Genomic DNA, 22,038 nt, shown 5'->3' on the forward strand with positions numbered 1-22,038 from the left:
TGCAGCGCGGAGTGCCAGCCATGGGGCGGGGGAGGGGCTGCTGGCTCTAGGCTCACTTGTCGGGGTGTGCGCAGCGATAGCAGCTGCGTCCCCACCCCCGCCTGCCGCACCGGGCAGTGTTTGCCACTGTTGCCTCTGGGCTGCCCTGCACGCGAGCTCCTGGCAGGCAGCAGCAGCAAACACTGCCCAGAGTAGCAAGTGGGGGGGGCGGGGGGCTGCACCACGCACAGCCCCAACAGGTGAGTCCAGAGCCGGCACAGGGCCCAAGCTGGCAGCAGGGCCAGGTTTCAAGCTGGTGCTGAGCACGGGGAAAAGCAGCCCCTCGCTCGCACTGTGGCCAGCGCCCCACACTGTAGCCGCTTGCAGCCTGCATGGGGATGCCTGTGCCTGCTCCAGACAGCCCCGCATGGGCTGCGGGTGGCTGCGAGGGGTCGCTTTTCCCTGCAGTCAGCACCAGCTCCTTCCCTGCCGGGGAGCAGGAGGTCGGGGCTGTGCGCTGCCCCCTGCCTGTACTGCAGGGCTGGGGGGCACTGGGAGTGAGTGAGCGGGGAGCTAGCAAGACCAGGGCTGGGGCACCTGTCAAGGGGCAGGGATACCCATGCGGCCCTCGACAGCCTGCCAAAACTGGGTAAGCAGCCCTCCGCCCAAAATAATTGCCCGCCCCTGTCATACATTTTGGCTACACAATGGTTGTGTTGGGTATATGCATCATACTGAATTCACATAGCTATTTACTCACTGGCTGACCCTACACTACCAAAAATCCAAACCCTATAATTCTCCACTAGGGAAAACCATAGCACTGGCAGCACATTGGCAGTTTTACTACTATACTAGCTGACCCTACTTTGAACAGGGTCAAAGACCACTATGTTAAACACCTGCTTGCTGTCTACACAGCAGCCTCCACCACTGCCTCCATGGATGGTAATGAGTTATGGGTCTCATTTTTCCTAAGGTGGCAAGTTAATTATGGGTCAAAGCTTGGGCCTCCTCCTTGTGCTGTCAGAGACAGAATGAATGCATTTCTCCAGCAGTATGGACAAAGGGACTTGCTGTAATCATCATCAGGAAGTTGAACTATAGGTGTAGGCTGGAAGGTGTGTTGGGGCAATAGTTCAGTCTCTGCCTGGAATCACCAGCCAGTGTCCGCAGATGCACAAGTGCTATAAAGGTAACTGCAGCCCTGAGAACATGGTCAGAAGATGCTGCTGCTGCTCCAAGTTGGGAGTTTTTCTCCCCTTAGCCCAGCTGCTCAATCTGTACCTTGGAAACAGGATTCAGGGCCATACAGTTCTCACACACTATTGTGATTTGTATGGTTTGGGTTAGTAATTCAAGGGATTTAAAAATTGGATACTATTTCAACTGTTAAAAAAAAATTAATCTGCGTTCAAAGAGCTAATTCGGGACACTCCGGCCAAGCATACACTTCTCAGTGAGGAATTGCAAAACAAACAATCCGTATTTCACACACAAGGTACCCAGAGCAAATCCGTGAACAGTTGTGAATTTAAGCAGAAGAAAGCTGACAACCTTTTTTCAGCATATTTGATAAGCCACTGTGTTTTTTTTACGATATCACAAAAGTAGAAAGCAGGAGCAGCACTTCACTGAGTAGAAGAAATGTGAGAAGATACAAACCCCGACAACTCCGAATGCCAAAGAGCAGGTCTTCATTTTCTTGTCAGATCTTTCTCTAGAGACGTGTGTGTTAAATGCTTAATCCAAAATATTTACCTTAGAAACCTCAGTTCCCAGATTGTAATGGCACGGAGTTAATTAGCTCTATATAACAGTTGTTCTAGACCTCATAAATACTAATTACATCCACGTGCAAAATTCTGGTCAGTTCATGAGCTTTCAGGCTTGGATGTGTCCCCAGGAGCACTGAGCTCAGCAAAGCTGAGAGGAGAGGAAGGTGACTTTACAGGGGATCTTTCTACTACCCCCAGCCCAGGTCTATCAGCATCTGGAAAAGACCCCAAGTTAACTTTGGAGTAGCCTTTAAACTGCTCTAAACTATATCCACTGTGGCAGCCAGCTGTGCTGGCCTAGGGCAGTGCACAGCATCTGGCTCTGCTCATAGCTGCCTTTTTCTATGTAAACTGACAATGTGCCCTACGTGGATGGGATGTGGAAGGAAATGGATGGTATAAAGCCAATATACCTGACTCTACATTTTCTCACAACAGAGAAGATCCTTGCTAGCCTTATTAGGGTAGCTTCTTGGCTGTTTTGCACTGTATGAACACAGCAGAGCAGTCTCAACAGGGGCCGAGGCTCAAGTCTGTCGAACTGTCAGTTCTGTAATGCCCCATGATCACAGCACATGGGCAGAACTGCCTGTGTCCATTTGTGCAGACACACATGGGTTCCTAGGTATCGAATATTTGTTAGTTGGGGACATTTATCCATATCTCCCGTTCACAAACATATGCTAACAGAATGAGGGTATTTTCCATTTTATTGAAATGAGCCGTGGCCTACAATCTTTCCTTTCTAGAGTAAATGGAAAGTAAAGGCTTGGCAACCCCAGCGATTGCCAGGCTGGCTCATTCTGGTGTATATCAGAATGTGATGAGCTCAATTCTGGTCTCAGACGTGAGCCCACAACTCCAACTCCAGTCAGTGTGAGGTATACATATGCACTTGAGAGGAAATATTGGTCTTATTGGGGTTTCTTTCCCAAATCAAAGCCAGAGCAGCTGTGGTCTCCTTCCAATTTCATACATTTGCTTCAGAGCCTGCCAAGACATCATCCCCAATTCTTGAGGCTGTCAGGGAGTTTACCAAAAGCCAACTGTGCTCCAGGCTTGTGGAACACAAAATGCCCTACTGAGAACATAAAAGAAAATTCAAGGCCAGTCAGTACTGGAAGAGCAGATTAGTCTCCAGACTTGAAGGGTCTGAAGCAGAGCAAGGAGCCATTACCAAGATAGGAAATTTGTTTCATAATAGTCACACTAGAACTAAAAATTCTCCTTTTCCTAGAGACCTCATTGTACATTGAGACCTATCAATAACTGCACTAGAAATAACAACAAACTGAATCATACTTACCTAGCACACCTTTTTACCACTGCACCTCAACATTTCAGCAGACTGAAATTGTAAGTTAGAAGTGCTGTTGTGTTAAATGCATTTCTGCATCTTTTTAAAGTTAGCTTCCACCGTGGCATGACTCAGAAGGGAAGAGCTGGCGGTGGGGCTGCAGTTGTGCTTGCCAAGGACAAAGAGCAACAAGAAGACGAGAAGAGCTTTCTGCAGAAAGCAATGAAGCACGATCTGCCTTTAGCGGATTGACAGTTCCAAAGAAGGAGTCTGCATTAGTGGCAACCAAGCCTTAGAAATAAATACTATTTCATATATTTTGACAACTGTAACTTAAAACTTGAAGTTCTGTGTTTATATTGGTTTTGCTTAATAGGAGAAAGATTTGCCTTTGCCTGAGGTTAATAGTGTTCCTGGGTGGCTGAAGCTGGCCACAAGGAAACACACCCTTTTTCTTTTTCACATTAATAAAGCTTTTAACATGTTTCTGGCAAATTGGCAAGAGAAGTGCGTGTAACTCATAATTGGTGATTTAAATGCAATCATGAACAAATAAATGCCTGTTCAGATCTCATTATTTATGGACTGAACCTGCTTTAAGACAAAATTACTCTTTTTGGGCATCAGCCAAGCATAAACACTTATTAAGTCTTAATTTTAATCATAAGCCGCAAATGTACTGTGTCTCACACAGTGCTGTCTATTTGGAGGTACTATATATTATAGGAGCTTATGTGAATTTATGGAATCCTGACACAGTTCTAATGTAGAGGTTCATACACAGAATGGAACTTTTTTAACCTTGGGAGACAGCAAATCATCATCAGTTTGCAGGGCCCATGCATATAAATGAAAATAAAACAAAGAAATTAATTGTAGGAAGAAATGGAAATTTTTTCCTGTCTTTGGATTACAAAATAATTTCATTCTTCATTAATGAAGTGCTGTCTATAATCCTCCCAGCAGAATGTTCCCATCAGGTTTAAGAGGATGTTAAATATTATTGTGCCATAGAATGGCCGCAATACTTTGAACAATCAGAACAAAGTATGGGGTGACCTCAAAACAGCCTGCCTTACTGTTTTTGGGCTCTATCCTGCAAAATGCTAAGCATTCTGACCTTGATCCAAGAAAATACATAAGTATGGGCTTAACTTTAAAATAATAAAAGTCTTTATTTTCTTACTATCTGGACACCGTTTACACATATATATTTGCCTTGAAACCCAGAAAATCTAGTGCCTTTGGATGCCGAAAAAGAATGTGTGATTAGCTACATGGTGTGCTTTTCACCTAGCGATGAATTATTATTGAAGTGATGTCCCTTTGTTCATTGTTTTCTACCGTGATACCATGCATTTGAATGAATGTTTTTTAGTATTTGCTGATTATCCGCAAACAGAAGATATAACTTGCATTGTCAAACAAAACAGAAATTTAAGAGATTTCTACAAAATCTACTCAAAGTTGTACTACTGTAGTAAGGCTATTTAAAAACGAGTTCCAAGTGGATTTAATGCTGTATTTAATCTATTAGTGAATTTAATGGATATAAGGGTCCTATTGAAAGTACTCAAGTCCAGGACAAGTAGATCAGGAGCAGTGTCAGTGCAAACTTCTGTGAAATGTTCTTTACCCCTGTTTGGAAAGGACTGTTTCTTTGGATGGGAGGTCCATCTTCCACCCCCCTGTGGAAACTTCTAAGAAAGCTGTTAAATAATGGCAATTGTGGTAATGTGTTTGAAAGGCCAAGATGCCTCCACTAGGAACTGGACTGAGAACATAAATCAGATCCTACAGACCAAACTTCCACTAACATTTCAATATAAGTCTCATTCATGTACACCATCAACCTGGAGTCAAAAGCTGTGTACCACAATACCAATCACCTGAGCCATCCAAATGTCCCAATAAAATACTGCTCTACATTTCAGATGGAAATGCCTCCATCTGACTTTTCATCCATTAGCTAACTAGTCAAGCTCTAGTTCCCCCTTCCCAGTACTCAGGTAGGTGGCCTAGCAGAAGGGATTTAAAAGTCACATACACACATAGGGTTATCATTGGCAGCAAATATTTAAGGCTGCTTGCAGACGTTAAAAAAAATGCACCCCCCCCCCAAAAGTGCTTTACTTTAAACGTGGTGTGCTTCCACACTGAGACCAGCCCAGCACATGTGCAAAAGAGGCAGCACGTTAGTTTGATCTGGCTCAGCCAATGTCTGTATAAATTGGGTGCGTTAGTGGTGCTTTTTGGTGCTTTTATCAAATAGCTGATTGAATCAGCTTTAGGTAAAAGTGCAAGAAAGCCCTGCTGAAGTACCCAAACGCAGCAAAGCCAGGTTGAAGTAACACGTTGCTTCTTTCAGTATAGTGCAGTTTTTTGGTTTGGTGTTTTTTTTAAAACATCTGTAAGCAGCTTGTATCTCAGACAAAACCTAGGAGAGAAAGGTTTGTTATCAGACCATGATTTATGGTTCAATCATATCCCTGGCAGGTCTAATTAGAAGCCACAGTAGGCTCCTTTTGTCCCTCCTCAAACAGAATATTGGACACGGATTCTCCTCAAACAGATTATTTGAGATTTTTGTCCACTCAGAATGTCTAACTGAAGAAACAAAGCAGGTTAGATGTACCTCCTCTCTGTGCAACAGAGAGAAATATACTCCCTACCTCATCTGGGTCATTTGCTGGCATGGCTATTAGCCAACGGTCCTGAGCCACCTTCAGCAGCGAGCATCTGCAGAATCCCACACTATCCACGGAAATGGAATCTGTCACCACGTTCCTTCCTTCTGCCAAATCCCAGAGGCAGATCTTCTGATCACGACCCTGGCTTTTACCATCAAAAACAAATACGCTGTATACATTCACTTGCACGCAAGTGTTTTGAAAAAACAACAAACATTTAAAATGTAACAATTTGGTATCAGAGACAAGTGTTAGAAGAAAAAACATACAAAAAATGACCCACCTAAAACAGTTTTCTCCAAGAAACGCCAGGTGTATCATCACACGAACCAGACAAATAGCAATAATAAGACCATTTAGAAGAAGGAGGAAAAAACCCCCCGTACAAGTTCAATGTGATAGAGGTCACAAATACAAGGAGGTAAAAGCAAGGCTATACTTCACAGTTTACCTTTGGAGGGTTAACTAGAAAAAAATGGTTAAAAAAACCCAAAAAAACCCAACACTCCAGCTGTTTAAGTACTAGTGGAGTAGTTGTGGTTGTTCTTCCAGTCCGTAAACTGACACAGGACAATACTTTTGCCTTGGACTGAATTAATACATTTCATTACTTTCCTTTGAACTGTCACCTCATAAAGAGCCCCAAGTAATCCTCACCCATGCATTATATTTGTATTAACTGTATTTAATTGTTATTTATTTCACTTGACAGAAAGAGTAAGCCAAGCAAAGTCATGTATACATCTGTTGGCTGCAGGACTACAACATTCAAGAAGCCATCTGGACAACAATGGTCAACTTCTCCATAGTCTGTGAAAGCAAATGTCTAAAACATTTATAATACCAGAAAGATGACAGAAGAGGTGTTGGGGAAAACGGCACATTCTAGCTAACATTTAAATGCAGAAATATATAAAAAAAATACACACTGGACACTATGAGTGAAAATGTTATAAATATGCAGCAGAAAAAGGGAAAACAGCCTAATTATACAAACAATTTTAGCTGAACTCTAATTTTCAGGGGGGCAATAATTATACATAAGCAGACAACAAATAAAAATGCTAATGAGCCCGACAGTTCATTACAAGAGATGTCTTCTCATGATAAACATGTTAGAACACCTCGAAGTCGCACAGACGCTTTGGCATCTGCTCTGGAGAAAGCTTGATCACCCATCTAATCCAAAGTACACAGTTCCTTTGAAACCGCCCTCGCTGAATGAGAACATAATGTGTTTTGCAACAAAATAAACATATATAACGCAAATATTGGTTCATTTTTAGTGGATCCCAACCCACCATTCCTACTCTTTCTCTGCGTTCTCCAATCTTTTTCTTTTTCTACCTCTTGAAATCACTCATAACTTTGGTTTCAACAGTTCTTCCTTGCAAGGCAGTTCATATTTTTAGCACTCTTTTGGTAAAACAGTTGTGGAATGTTTGTCAACTTGGATCCAAATTCACTTTTTTTTTTTTTTTTAAACACAAAGTCACCTCACTATCATTCATATACCATTTAACAATAGTCATAAGCTGATGGAGAATAGGTTTAGCTTAGAGATCAGAAGGCAATATTTTACAGTTAGGGTGGCCAAAATCTGGAACCAACTTCCCAGGGAGGTGGTCCTCGCCCCTACCTTGGGCAAATTCAAGAGGAGGTTGGACGATCACCTGTCTGGGGTCTTGTGAACCCAGCATTCATTCCTGCCTGTGGCAGGGGGTCAGGCTAGATGATCTGTACAGGTCCCTCCTGACCCTAGTTACTATGAAACCAAAACACATCATGGACACTGAATCATGATGCTTTAGTTACAGAAAAGAACTGCTTGTTCAAGAACTCAATCATATTACTTTACATCTTGTGAACTTTTATTTGATTCTTTAGTTTACTTGTGTATTTCAAATTGTGTCCAACTTTGTGTACTTGGAGAGAAGACTTTCATTAATGTGAAAAATAAGCAACCCCTTAGTATAATATTAATGCAAATACCACAAGCTTCCCTCCTGTGCAACTACTCCACTAACCTGAGGAGCCCATCTCTGCCATGTATCGTCTCCACCCAGTATACAGATTTTCCTCCATGACCATCCATTGTCTTGTCCACCCTATGTGTTTTCAGGTTCCAGATCTGGACCAGACCATTGGCAGACCTGACAGAAGAAACAGATAGTGTTTTCTATGACAACCATCTAAAGTCCAGAATGAAATGTTGCTTCTCTGCTGCCTTTTCTGTCTTGGAAGTAGGTGTGTGCAGACACTGCAAGGACCATTTACTAGTGGGGCATTTTGTTCTTGTTTTTCTTAGATACAATTTACTTAAATAACGTGGTCTCTTCAAAGACAATGTTTGTAGGACGCCCAACTCTGCAACAGCTTCTGACAGAAGATTTGCTAGATGGCTTCTACTCACCCAGAGAAGAGAATAGGAAACTCAGGTTCTTGGCCTCTGCAGGAAAAGTGTAGAGTGTGGACTGGAGCTGCAGTTCCTCGCAATACAAACTCTGGATCAGGAGGCGGAAGAGCCATAGCAGCAATCATCCAGAAATAACTTTTAAAAAAAAAGACCCAAACCCAGAAAAAACAATGAAGCAAAAGATTTTCTTAATTCTAGTATGTCAAGAAGCACATTATGAACCCTCCAGTTCAGACATCTGCTTTTCTTAGAATTTACATTCTCCCCTTAGAACTCACATTATTTGGAGGCTTTGGTACAATGTAAAATGTCTCCTCTGGTTCTTACCAAACAAGAATCCATCAAATGCACTTCTTGTTGTAATGCACCCCTAAAAACTATGGCAAGCGCATAACTACAGCACATGATCTCATTATAGATTGGGGTGTGTGTGTGTGTATATATATATATATATATATATAAATGTATTCATTACTCTCCATGTTGCAAAGCGAACTGACAAGGGTGAGCTTTAAAATGAAGAAACTGGATACACAGGAATTTAGTGGCACAAGTGATTTAATAGCCCCTGGCTATTCTTTCCCCTTCCTCCTAAAACAGATCTTTCTACCTCTGCACTCTACACACCACCATTCAGAGACATGTGTGACACAGGAATTTATCTGCTGACAAGGATTTCAGATGAGATCAGAACTATAATAATTTTGGCACGAGAGTCTCATTATGCAGAAGTGCTCCAGCTTTTGTTCAAAAATGGTTATATACAAAAATTATGACAACTATGTTCAATACTGTATTTGCAGGCAACTCTATTCCTTAAAGGAAGGATAAAGGGATAGAGATCTTTCCACTTCTAGGTCTTATTCAAATATGGCCCCGTATCAGTAGAAATCAAAAGTCTTTCACAGACTAACCGACTGTGAAAAACAGAGTACCCCCATTTTTCAAATTGACAGTCACAGGCCACGACTGAGTGAGCCACATACATATGTGCATAACTTCATGCACAACTCATCATACTGACTTTGAAAAGGGCTGCTCATGTGATCCAGATAGGCACATTCTGAAATGTTTTGTTTGAATGAGGGCTCCATGAGGCCTGTTCACTGTGTAAAGACTCCCCAACATTTAAAAAAAAAAAGCACCTCTGTAGATAGATGGTAGGAAAACTATGTTGGAATTTGCTACAGATGAGCCTCCAGAACCCTGCTGAGGGATCATAATTTTTGTTTTTTAAATTATAAACTCTATGAAAAATTACCTGGAAAACAGCACTGTAGTGAGCATTTTTTTAAAGGCTTTCACTGCTTTTCTGCGAAATCAGTGGCAACAGCCATGACTTTATTACCTGCATTCAAAAAGTGAGCAGACTGAAAAGCCAGGGGAACTCATGAGAGCTGTCATCATTTTTCTTTCAACAAGCTGTTTAGTCATGTGTTACAGCAGCCCAAAGAAGCATTTTCTAAGTTAGCTGGATCACAGTAAAGGAATCAGAAAGAAATGCAACACAGAGGTACTAAAAGTTACATAGGAAATTAAATCATTTCCATTTTTCAGTAGACATTCATCTTGTATACCTGTCAGATTCTAATTTTTTGTTTATTTGACAAGACTCAGTGATTACAGCAACCTACATGAGCTGAGATTCAGTTCTACCTTGGGTTTTTACACAGTCCTAGTACCATGGTATCTATAATTCCTAATGAAGCGACACTGGGCACGTCTACACAAGATGTTTACTGTGCGGTGGCCTAATAACACTGCATAGTAGCGTGTCGATCAAAAATCATACTAATAACCTGCTGTGCAGTGTTATTTGGCTACTGCGCAGTAAGTGTCACGAAAAACCATGCACCGGCGCTACTGCACAGTAAATGTAGTTACTTGCGCATTCAGTTAGTACTTCATTAAGGAAGTATTAAACCAAATGTGCAGTAAGTACAGCACATTAATGAATGTGTACACGCCCGCACTATGTTTTAGGGTTGCAATGAAACAACCTTTTACAATCCAACATTACTCTGCCTCTATAGTACTGTGTGATTAGCTATGAAAATTAATAAGCTCAGTGCATCACCTCCACGTTGTAATGCCCTGACTCATCGGTTCTGCAATGTTGGTCTGCTGGTCAGGACTCAGGACAAGCCTGGAGAAAATTTTCAGTTGATTATACACTTATACAAGGTTGTGCCCCATGGTGAGATCCAGCCTTGTGGTGCCTGCCTGTAACACACTTCATCCTTATTATGAGGCTCGCTGTTACAATAAGCACTTTGTCACTGAAGGTCACTTTATCTGGACTCCAGGCCTGTACCTAATACCGTTCTAATCACTCTCTAATGACAATTCAACTTTGGAGCCTTCTCAATATTCAGTGTAGCTAATGCAGAGCATGTCACAGGGAGGACTGATTCGGAGGTATGGTTCTGAGGGAGGGAGACAAAATGGAATTGAGTCAACCCAGAGGCTATCTAGGATTATGAGGCAGATTTAATAGCATTTTTCTAATTACCAACACAGAAGTTTCTGCTGACAGACAGTAAGCGTGTGCATGGATGTGGGGAGTTTTTAGTTGGCATGAAACAGACGCTCCTAATGCATGTCTTTACAAGGACAATGCTTTAGAAAAGCCTTCTGTCTGGATAAAGAAAAATACTTGTAGACATACATAAGTGAATAAAGCAAGTTTTAGCTCTCCGGAAACTGTTTCTTTGCTAATGACATGTACCTATCTGGAAACCGAGTTTACTATGCCATGCCTTGCATCAACAGCCTCACATTATGTTCTGCTGATGACACCAGGTGATTTTCTCTTATTAACTGCTGTTGGCAAGCCAGCAAAGGTGACTTTTGGTGAGATGTGGCAATTTCACAATTCAAAGTTTTCTAACTGCTGGTTGTGCGAGAGCAATTTAAGCAGATAAAAAGGTATTAAATCAACAGTAGTCATGCACCTCAGCATTTTCAAAAATCCCACTGGGGTCCATCTGTATTTTCAGTCACCTAAAATTCTTCTGAAAACACGGCGGTGAGCCTTTCCTCATACTCTAGTATCACCATTTTACAAACAGAGATAACAGTACAGAGGCACTCTCTTACACAAAAATTACTGAGGTTTACAAAATGTTTTGCCAAGGAAAATTGCTATCTAAATCCTAAATTTTGTTATTGTGCTCAGTTGCAAGCCCGGTAGTGAAATATTCCAACGTCTCTTAGGAGTCCATGCACCTCCAATGAGTTATCGAATTAGCACAACACTTATTTGACAACTCTGGAATGCCAGGGCAACCTATTCTGATGCTGAGTAAATCTGGAGCAAGCCTGTTCATGCAAAACTGCATGAATTTACTTAGGATTCTTGGTCTGACACCAAAATCTGGAAAAGGTTTCCATCTAGCAAAGTGAGACCACAGGAAGACATTTACTTTCAAAATGCCTAAAAGAATCCTCTGCCCTGGACTGCCTGCTTGTCTGAAACACTCTGGTATGACCATTGGCTTATACAGCAGGACAATAGGAAAGTTTTGCTTATGGCACTACTGGTTTGTATGAGATGAGCCTTGTGAGGTGCAACACCTTGCTGCTGCACATTTGGCTTGGTCATTACTATGTTGTTCCTCTTTTATTTTTCTAGCTCTTCCTGAATTGATAGCACTGTTCTACTTTGGGGGGTCAAAATGGGCTCCAAAATGCTATGGACACCTATACAGTATTTTTGACAAGATGCAACTACAGATCCTCCTGTTAGGTCACTTGCATTTCTATCCACTGGCAATAGTAGGCTGGCTGGAAAAACCCATATGTCCAGCCTGGTGCTCTAATAAGCAAATATCTGTGGCCCTCATATCTGTTTTATTATAAAGGGCTTTGTCCTGCAAAAGAGGTTGCTGCCAAGCATAGAGATGTTTAATCTCCTTCGGTTACATAATTTTAAAGAACAATTCACTATTAATAATCTTTATAAAACCCCACTTTGTTTGAGATGCCATGAGAGGGACTTTTTCTTAAACAATTTGAAACTCCTCTGGATCCATCACTTCAGCATTTCATATATAAAAAAAAAAAAGTTAAGGTTTCAATTAATAATAGTCATTTAAAAATGTAAATGTCACAAAGATTACCTTAGAAAAATCTCTCAGAGAATTAAAAACATTAACAGATTCCCACAGGAAAAATTCCAGCAGAATTCAGCAACTCTCCTGTTCCCACTCCTGTCACTTGTATTTCTATCACACATAGAAGCAAAAACAAATTGCTATTAAAATATCGTCCAAACACCCCATCCCTGTTCCCCACCCCTCGCATACACACAAACCCTCCCCATGATTTAGTCTGAGATACAGACAGCCTGAGCTAAGGCTCAAAAAAACTCCTTTTCTTTTTTTCATTCATTCAGAATAGCAGAAACTTGGTGGTAAAGAGAGATTTTTCAGGTACGCCAGAAATAAATCTCTCTAGGCATGTCTGGCAAACTGATATGGGACTCAAACCAGCAGGTGTGCAGACATAATTATTACTGCAAAATATTCAGCATATCCAGGTGTGGTCGTGATCAAATATATAAAATCCCTGCTATTCTTTGGAAATTCCTAGTCTCCCAGGTGCCATCCTCCCAGAGGAAAGTAAGATTAAAGAATTAGTTAGTAAAGATATGAATAAGCTTTTTTCTTTCCCATTCTCAAGCTGCTTCTCCCTTTTTCTCACATAAAAAGCCCCTCTTTGGGGCTTTTTGCACTCTTGTCTTTACCACGTGTTGGGTCAAAAGGTAACTTTGTTCTTTTACAAATGATTTTTAAGACACCATGTTGTACGGCATATGGCTAGTTAATTGCAGACAGAGCAATGCAGCACCTGTATTCAAATGTAAAGTCCAAGAAAACTGATGGAAAGGAACTCTTTTATGAAACTCCAAATAAAACATACATCACTGACTCCACTCCCCCAATACCACTTCCAATTTTAAAATATGGTAGAGCAGACCCTGCAGTAAAAGCGTCTGAAAGGCTTCCAGGGCCAAATCTGTCCATTTTCTGCCTACAAGTAACAGCTGACAGCTGGGCTCTCACGGTAGGGCCTTTACCCCTCCTTCCCACTTTCGTCCAAGAAATAATAGTATCTCAATAGCTGCACGTAACCCATTGAAATCTTCCAAACTCCCCTGACCCCTACCTTGTTGGCTGCCTGGGTGTTCCTGGAAGTAGCCACCTTGGATAAGGAAAGACCCAGTGGATAAGGAAGGACCAAGTGGCCATCAGTTGAACTGCTAAAATACAACAGATGAGGATTTTTGTGACCTCTTTTATTAGATTAGCTGTATAGTTGGGAGAGCTGTTGGACAAGTTTCAGGCACCGAGTGCACTTCCTCAGGACAGGAGCTGAACAAGGGGACTTGAAACCCAAAAGCTTTGCCAACTACACATTTGGTCCAATAAAAGATATCCTCACCTCTCACACATGTCCTGGACCATCATAGTGACAACAGTCCAACCCTACAAGACACAGGAAGACACACAAAGACCTCAAATAACAATGGGTGGGTCAAGGGCTGTTGGTTATGAGTTTCTCCTAGCACACATTACATGTTAACAGCATTCAGGATTACAGGTACACATTTCATCCAAAATGCTGCTATATACAACCAAAAAGCAGCTTTCAGATGTGTCTGCACAAGTCAACTGAACTGGAATTTAAGATTATTTAAATGCAAGGAAGAGCCTTTGTAGCTTAATGCATACTAAAAAGATGTGCTCTAAAGGCAGGGAAATTGTTTGAAAAAAACAAACAAACCAAGCATTCCTTCAAATATTTTATTTTTCATCTCAGTCTTTGGGTTTGACACTGCAAATCCCATAACCTTTACTCAGCACACTAGTGTAAGGAAGACAGCATGAGGAAGAAGTCCAGAAAGGCAGTGATTATGCTAAAAATATAAAAGACCTTTTTTCCGCTCCCCAGCTGAAGAGACTGGGGCTCAAATCCAGAATCAGGGCACAAGTGAAATGATCACTGATAAATCAGCAAAACTGCCACTCTAAGCTCAAGTCAAATGCAAGAGAGAAACAGTACGGTATGTTCGAAGTCAGAACTGAGATACACGGAGAGAAAAGGGGTTGAGAGGGAAGCCTGCACAGCAACTGGCACATCAGCACACTTGCTTTAGTTTAGGAGCTCCACACAAATGTTTGCAACAGTCAAAGCCCAACAAAATATGACATTCAACTTTCAGTCAACTACAGTCCATGCATGTAGCAATTAAACTTTTAATTGCTCCACTTGATATCTTTATTAGTATATATAATATCCACCGATATGATGTTTTAGTGCATGTTGCCTCAGAGCTAATTAAGAAAATACAGCTAGATTGCAAATAGAATGACCTGACCCATAAAATGTGCAATGGAAAGATTCCTATCTTTTGGAAATATGCACATTCAGCACTGGTTAGTGACTTTGCATATTTATTCTTTATCTACCTCAGATATCAGTATCAAAGCAGAAATTAAGCACAGTGATGAACCTTGAAGGATTCATGTGAAAACCTAAACAGAAAATAAAAATCACGGCAACAGTTTGGAAGCATGCAGTTGTGGGATTTGGAATTTGAACAAAAATATAACCAAGAGACCTTCAAACTGAAATAATGCTGTTGCTTCTGAAAGGAGATGCAACAGTGACAAACAGGATTAATTATTTATCCGACCATGGTACACCATAACGTATTAAGTGATACCATAAACCTGCTGCCATGCATCCTACACTGCAAATGAGAATATACCCATTTTCTTTCTCTTTTCTTTTTTACCTTTTTAAAAAAAAAAACAGATTGAGAACTTTAAATATTGTCAACAGCAGTAAGAGTGCCTACTCATGAGAAAACTCTGTAAAACTCAAATCTTGGGAGAAGCTGAGTATTTCCATCTCCCATTGACTTCAGTGGAAGGTTAGGAGATCAGCTTCTCCCAGACTCTATTCTAAACTTCACCTCTCTCCTGCCACATATGCTGGAAAAATGAATGTTTCTATATTTTCACAGTATCAGCTAATAGTTAAAAAGCGTACTGGATTGTTCATTGACCACTGGTGGTATGCCAAGAAATCTTGCGAAAGCAGAAAAAAAGTGGTTCATGGTAGTAATACTGTGGGATTTTCTCAGTCATTTCCAGTTAGATAATGGCTATGCCAATTTTAGGATCTCCTTTCCCCTAGCCACTGTCTAACAGAGAGATCAAACCACAATATACTTATGAATTTGAGGAATTAATTCCACAAGGAAAATACATACAAAATCTGAGCATGCAACTTTCAGGAATACTTGGAATCTGAACTGGTACCTTGAGGATCATGTTCAAATATTTCCATCTGCCATTTTAAAAATTTCACTTTAATTATTTTCAAAACATAGATTCAACATGGGAACAAAACTAAGAATGATTGTAGTTATTTTTAAGATACCAAGTTAGCATATGGATTTCATTGTCATTTATGCATTTTAGTCACTGAAACAAAAAGCTATTAATCAATATGTAAAAGCTATAAATGAACATAAACATTAATCATTCTAATACTCCCAAAGTGTCAGACTGATAACTTTTTTTCAGTCTTTCATTCTGACATATTCGCCTTCAGCTATCAGCTGGTTGACCTTTCTTAATATAGTTAAACATTTTGGGCATTGCAAATATCACTGAAGTAAACATTTCTGAGACAGCCAAATATCATGACTACATTTATGCCAAAAATGGGGGCCCAAAACATCAGAGAGCCCTTGTATCGTATGTCATTGCACTTGCTTTTAATACATGAGACTAAAATACAGCATGAAAACACAGCTGAAACTGATGAAATTTTAGTGTTTCACAAACAGGTTCATTTTCCAGATTAAGGGAAAAGAAACCCATCTGTTTTGCTTTATGAAGCTATTAATTGCTCAGTAAAGTGCAATGATAGAGCTAAAGAAAGCCTTATTTTAAGGAAAAAGAAAGCCAATGCAAAGCACACAGTAGTTCAGCCCCAAGACAGACTCTCCATATGGCTAATGAAAAAAGATATAGGACCACAAATGCCAAATCTCCTTGAAAAATTCAAGAATGTGAAATGCACAATATAAATGAAAAAAGGTCTTCACACAAGTGTCTCTGTACATCACAGCATTCAGGCTCAGATATGCATTTTTGCACACTTGATAAATATTGCAATCTAGCAGAAAATCGATAAGCCGGGGACCATCAAAAGGTTGTTTTGAGCAGCCTTCGCGTTCAGCCGTGCATAGCAATCTGTCAGCCACACAGCTCTGTCTGCCCAACCTCCTTAATTAGGGGTGCTGCCTAGTGCAGCATCAAGCACAAATCTCTTGCTTCTAATTGCTAATAATGTCCTCAGACAACATAAGTTTTATTAAATCCTTCAAGACATTTTAGCATGCATTTCCTGAAATAATCTCATTTAGGAGCAAATTATAAAAAACAAGAAAAATGGGAGCGAAGAAATGTATCAAGTTGTTACAGCAACCAAAATTATTTGAGCCAAAATTATGAGCCTGCAATTAAGGATTCCATAATTCTGAGCAATTAACATCTACACTTCATTTGAAAACTAATTAATTCAAGAGACATATTTTTCCCATGACAAACTTTTATGATTATTTTATTTATTCCCTTCTAATTACTCTTTAATTAATCTGCTCTTGTATAATATTATCCTATTGTTCTGGCACCCAACCAATAAAGACAATGAATTGATTGCAGGTCTGTTGTGCAACAGCCAACTCTGCAATGCCAGTTTCAACACCCCGTTTATTTATTCGTCTGTTCTATTACTTTTCTTTTCCTCCCACAGGGCATAGGAACGTGAAACACTATACACACCGGATAAGTTTTTGTCTTCTTTACTTTTTTCCCCCTTCACAACGTGGAACATAAAGAGTTGATGGAATCCAATAAAAATTCACATACGTAATATGATATTGCACAATAAAAACAGTAACTTGTAGGAAACGAAGCTACAAGTCTAAACTATAGCATAAAACAACTAATTGATCAACTACTGACATACAGAGCAAAGTTCTCAGGTTGGGTAAACAGGATTAGCTCTTCTGACTTCAAGCTTCACCCCAGGACCGTCGGCCCATAGTATTTGATAAGGGAAGAGTCCAAAAGCCATTCTCATACTTATTCACATAGTAATTATATAACATTACACTCATTTTAATGCCTTCTGCCAGCTTTACCTGAAGCAACCTTTCTATTGTGGATCAAGTTACATTAAGTTTCAACTGGGGGGGGAGGGAACTCCCTCTCACACCTTCCTTTATAAATCATTATTTTTGGAGAAGTATCTGCAAGTAAACTAAGCCAAAGTAGCAATGTACACAAATAAAGGATTACATATTAAATTAAATGCCATTTGCGATACCATCTTGACTCCTTTAGAGAGAAAATTATCTACTAATAAATCCATCAACCCAACTGCTCCTTTACTGGGAGTAGACCTTATGTTTTCTGCAGCATGAGCTGTCCTGAAATTCCTAGCACTTGCTGTCTCCTCAAAGGCAGCACCCCAGGCAGGAGCCCGTGCATTTTTTTTTTTTTGCCCACAGGAAGAACTCAGAAATGATCCTTTTTAAACGCACAGAGAAGCAATAAGCTATTTCCTATATTTTTAAATCTACTGAACATGTTACTGCATGGATGCTATTTTCTCTGCTACAGTATATACAACACAGGCCACAAACCTTTTATCCAAAATACTTCTTATAGCAGCAAACAGTTATTTCTGTATGTAAGTTGAGCTTTCTGACAAAGGCTACCAAAATATTTTCTTTCATCTTTCTTCCCTAATTTTTTGCTCCTTAAAACAACAAGAAGAAAAAAACCACACACTGTGGTCACCAAATAAAAATGATTGGGAAAGAAAGAGGGGAAAAAGTATTTTCACCATTAAATCATGACAGAAATCCTAACAGCCTTGCCACAATATGGGCACCATTATGAGATTACTAAAATTTCCTGTGTTTCACTTGGTTTCTGTTCTTTAATATTAATTTTGTAGATTGTTTTTTTTAAAGAACTTTAAAAATATCCACTTAAATAAATAAATAAAACAGTCATTGTAAATCAGCTGCAGGAGTTCCTCCTAGTGCACGCAGTTCATTTTCCTCTCCTGTATCTTTGACCCAATCCTTACTTGCACTCACAGATTGACTGAAATCAGTGCAGCTATTCACATGGGAAAGGAATTACAGGACCAGATCCTTTACGAAAAGCACAAAAAACCCCCCAAACAAACACACAAACAAAAAAAACAAAACCCAAAAACAAGATTACTGCATTAACTCAGTAAGTACAGTAGTATTTATTCTTTAAATTCTTTATTCATTTAAATTCTTTTTTCACTTTCCTCTTCAGAATTCTTTACAAGTAAATCACTGAACTGCTGAGAGACAGATCTCATTAAGCACTTTACAGACAGAGAAACCAACTTGTGTGAGGTGACTGAGTCACTGGAAGAGCCCTTTTCAGCACGCATGCTCCAATAGCCTCTTCCTATGGGCGATGGATTCAAGTTAGATTTTTTCTAAGAACGCCAAGTTCCTTAACATTGAAAAATAAATGTGCATAGCATTATTTTAATCTGCAGAACTTCATTAAACCAGAAGCCACAGTTCTCATTCAAGCAAAACTCCTGCTGGTATCTGTAAAAACTGTGCTTTAATAAGGACCTTTCAAATTCTGACTCGTTCAAAAAAATATCATTCATATTTTTCTAAAAAAAAAAAAAGAGAGAGAGAAAGAAGGGCCACGTGTCATGTGTATCAGCCACATCAAAGTTAGGACTTGAAGCAGCAGCTTATAAAGCAGTTTTCTGAATTTGTAAAATTCAAGATTAATTGGTAACAGCACCTCCTTTTTGTCCATTGCAATTCCCATCAGACAGAATATAAGCAGATGTTATTTGGACAAGCCAAGTTATCAGATGGCAAATTAGTCCAAGAAATCTAACAAGAATGACTGTAATTCCGGTGCAAACAGGAATGACATTTACAGGGTAAATATTACTTGGCTATCAAATATAACAAATGTTTGTTTTAACTGATTAGGCTAATCTTAGGTTTTAGATACAAACCCACAATTGGTCTTTCATGTCAAACTGATCACATAATTGTAGATCCATTTTGCATGAGCATGTAAGCAAGCAGTTGTTAAATATATTCATTTCACACTCTTAGATAACAATACCGGATGTTAAAAACAAACAGGTAAATGGTAAAAAACGTGAGGGGCATAAAAACTAACATTTGCAGATTTGTAACTTGTCAATAATCTTCGTTCTACATTTCCCAGTTCCGATCACTATGTCTGCCACTTTTTAACGGGTAGCTCCTTGATGTGTGAGGAGAAGCATCCAAATGCTGTTTAGCAAATGGAAAAAAAACAAAAGTTACTGTAGAGGACTTAACATGTCTAAAATGGTATATTTCAAGCTTCATTCCTCTCATCCAGTAGGAACCACAGATGACCGGAAAAAATGCAGTGAAATGCAAAACAGTTACACCAACTCAATTCTGAATCTTGAAGCATCCTGCAATACCTGAACTTGAACTCCCAGCCTTTGAATGTGCTCTGAACAGCCCCCTATTGTCCTGCACTTTTAGGCTGGCAGGAATTGAAGTGTCAATCTTTCATCAAATAATCAGATTATGTCATGTTCTGACCAAATTCATTAGGAAAACTTTTACCAGTATCATTATCTCAAACCAGAAAATCTAGATCAAAGTATAACAGATTTTACAGCACAATAAAACTGTTATAAATATTTAAACAGTAATTAAAATGCCTCCATTGTTAAAAAGTAAATAAATAATTGAAAGCTGCCTCTCTTTATAAACCTATCCAAGGGAACCATATTTATCCAACGCTTTAAAAAAAAAAAAAAAAAAAGACCAAGGTAGACGAAGGGAATGGGATGCACTTAAAAAAAACCAGGTTATTTGAGAACAGGAGGTTGCTAGAGTTTTAAATCATCTGTCTGAAGTTGGTCACTCCAAACACTGATTCCAGTGACAAATTATTAACCCCCAGATGCCTTTACTAAAACCTTTCCCAAGCAGGCACAGATCAGACAAACAACTATAGCCACACTCTGGAGTCAAAGATTCCATAAATTATAGGATGTAGGCCACGTGAGAAAGAAGACTTGAGGGAAGAATTATTTTTTTAAATTTTATGTTAAAAAGTAATTCCAAAAAGAACAGAACACTACACGTCAAATCTGCCAAATTTTGCAAATTTTTCCATGGTCTTGTCTGTATTCATGCATAAAGATCTAGGTCATTGAACCTGATTGTTATTGTAAGCATGATTTCTTTTTCTGATCATTCACAGAAGCTGTGTCTACATGCTAGCAACCTTCATACCCTGAACGGGAGAGCTTCCTACGTAATTTGCCCTCTCTTCCCCATTCCAAGTGGACATCAGGAAAGGCTTGTTAAGGAAACAGTGTTCAGACCACTATATTGAATAGAGAAAGGATTTATGTATTGACTAATCCATGAACAACAACAACAAGACAGTCATCAATATTGGTTTGACTTCATTTTCAGTACCATAATCAGATTCTCAATCTGTAACTCAAACTTAAATACTATGATAATTTACGGAAAAGGGATTAATTTAGCCTTTTTGAGTCAAAGACTTATTTCATAGCCTCATCCCAAATCCTGTATATTGTTAGGATCCCTTTCCCCTTTGAAGACTTAGTGAATGACTGAAGCTTCTAGTTTCTGAGAAACAGATAACACAAGACTCGTAATCTGACTCTAAGCCACTGGATAAAGGCAGTTTGTTTCCTCTTAGCCCATCTGTCAACACCTCCTCAGTAATTAGTCCTAATTATTACAAAGGGCTAGCCTCCCATTCCCATTATTAAATCAGAAATAGTATCATAGCCAGGTATCTTTCAACACCTACCAGACTGGCGACCTTCGATTTCATTGAATCTTCTATCAGTATCCGCCTTTGGAAGAGCCTAGGCAGTAATTTTAGCATCAGCTTCAAAGATGCAGATCCCACAGTGGAATTCCAGGGATGCATTCATATACACACCCACATCATGTGACAAGTGAGCAAGCAATACAATTGACCTTTGCATTGTTCTCCAAACTACTGTGATATAAGGCACACATCTCTATTTTATACATTAGGAGATATTTTTGTCTTCCTTCGAGCTAACGAGTAACAAGGAAACCATTGCCACCAGGGCTGTAAAAAAAATGAAGATCCAATATTTTAAAGCAGAAACCATCAGATGTCTCTAGGATTTGATACAAAGAGATGTTCTCACTGTGAAAAGGAGACTGCAATAAAAATCGGTTTTGCCTCTTTTGGAGGGGGGAGGGGGGCTAAGTATAGAGAGGTTTAGCTTTGCTAAATTTTCCTCTATATTTAAAACACAAGACTACAGCTGACTGAAGAGCAGACAGGTGTAGGACATTCCAGATGGCAGCAGACAAACTTGGTTGAGAGGTTCAGTTTTTAATCGGGCAATTTAAAACTCTATTTAACCAAAACACTTGAAAGAAAAGGGTGCCTGGGTTTTTAGCATTCAACACTCCTTCAGTTTGAGATCAGGCTTGTGATCACACTCCACATCACCCACAACCACCAAACTATCCAGTGTAAACAAGTCCCCCTTGTCATGGTTGCTGCACTAGCTCAACCCCTCAGCTTAGACATGGTGTATTGATGTAAGCTGCCAGGGTGCAAGTAAGACAGGCAATTAAAAACTCCAGTGCAGAAACAGCCCAGCAACAAAAACAGGGATCACAAGACAGCACAATCCTAATGCTTCTGAGGTAAAGTATGAGCAGTCAAAACATTGTGA

The 22,038-nt window shown here is 39.7% G+C and overlaps 1 protein-coding gene across 6 annotated transcripts in view; it reads right to left on the reverse strand.

Annotated features, from left to right (window-relative positions):
• GNB1L (G protein subunit beta 1 like) overlaps positions 1 to 22,038 on the reverse strand; it is a 56,244-nt gene that overhangs the window by 22,331 nt on the left and 11,875 nt on the right. For 4 of the 6 annotated variants that reach the window (XR_003093555.1, XR_001357852.2, XR_003093554.1 and 1 more), the window contains exons 3-5: positions 8,158 to 8,295; positions 7,772 to 7,897; positions 5,727 to 5,889 (exon numbers count right to left, since the gene is read on the reverse strand). Coding sequence is in view for 3 of the 6 variants with exons in the window: in XM_014518960.2 (XP_014374446.1) it covers positions 5,727 to 5,889; positions 7,772 to 7,897; positions 8,158 to 8,285 (417 nt within the window). In the remaining 3 variants the exon portion in view is untranslated. Of the gene's footprint in view, positions 1 to 5,726; positions 5,890 to 7,771; positions 7,898 to 8,157; positions 8,296 to 12,281; positions 12,387 to 22,038 lie in introns of all 6 variants that reach the window. The other 2 variants (XM_014518961.2, XM_014518962.2) reach the window with 1 other exon arrangement.

Source organism: Alligator sinensis, unplaced genomic scaffold, assembly GCF_000455745.1.
Source record: "Alligator sinensis unplaced genomic scaffold, ASM45574v1 scaffold570_1, whole genome shotgun sequence".
In the NCBI taxonomy this organism is placed as follows: domain Eukaryota; kingdom Metazoa; phylum Chordata; order Crocodylia; family Alligatoridae; genus Alligator; species Alligator sinensis.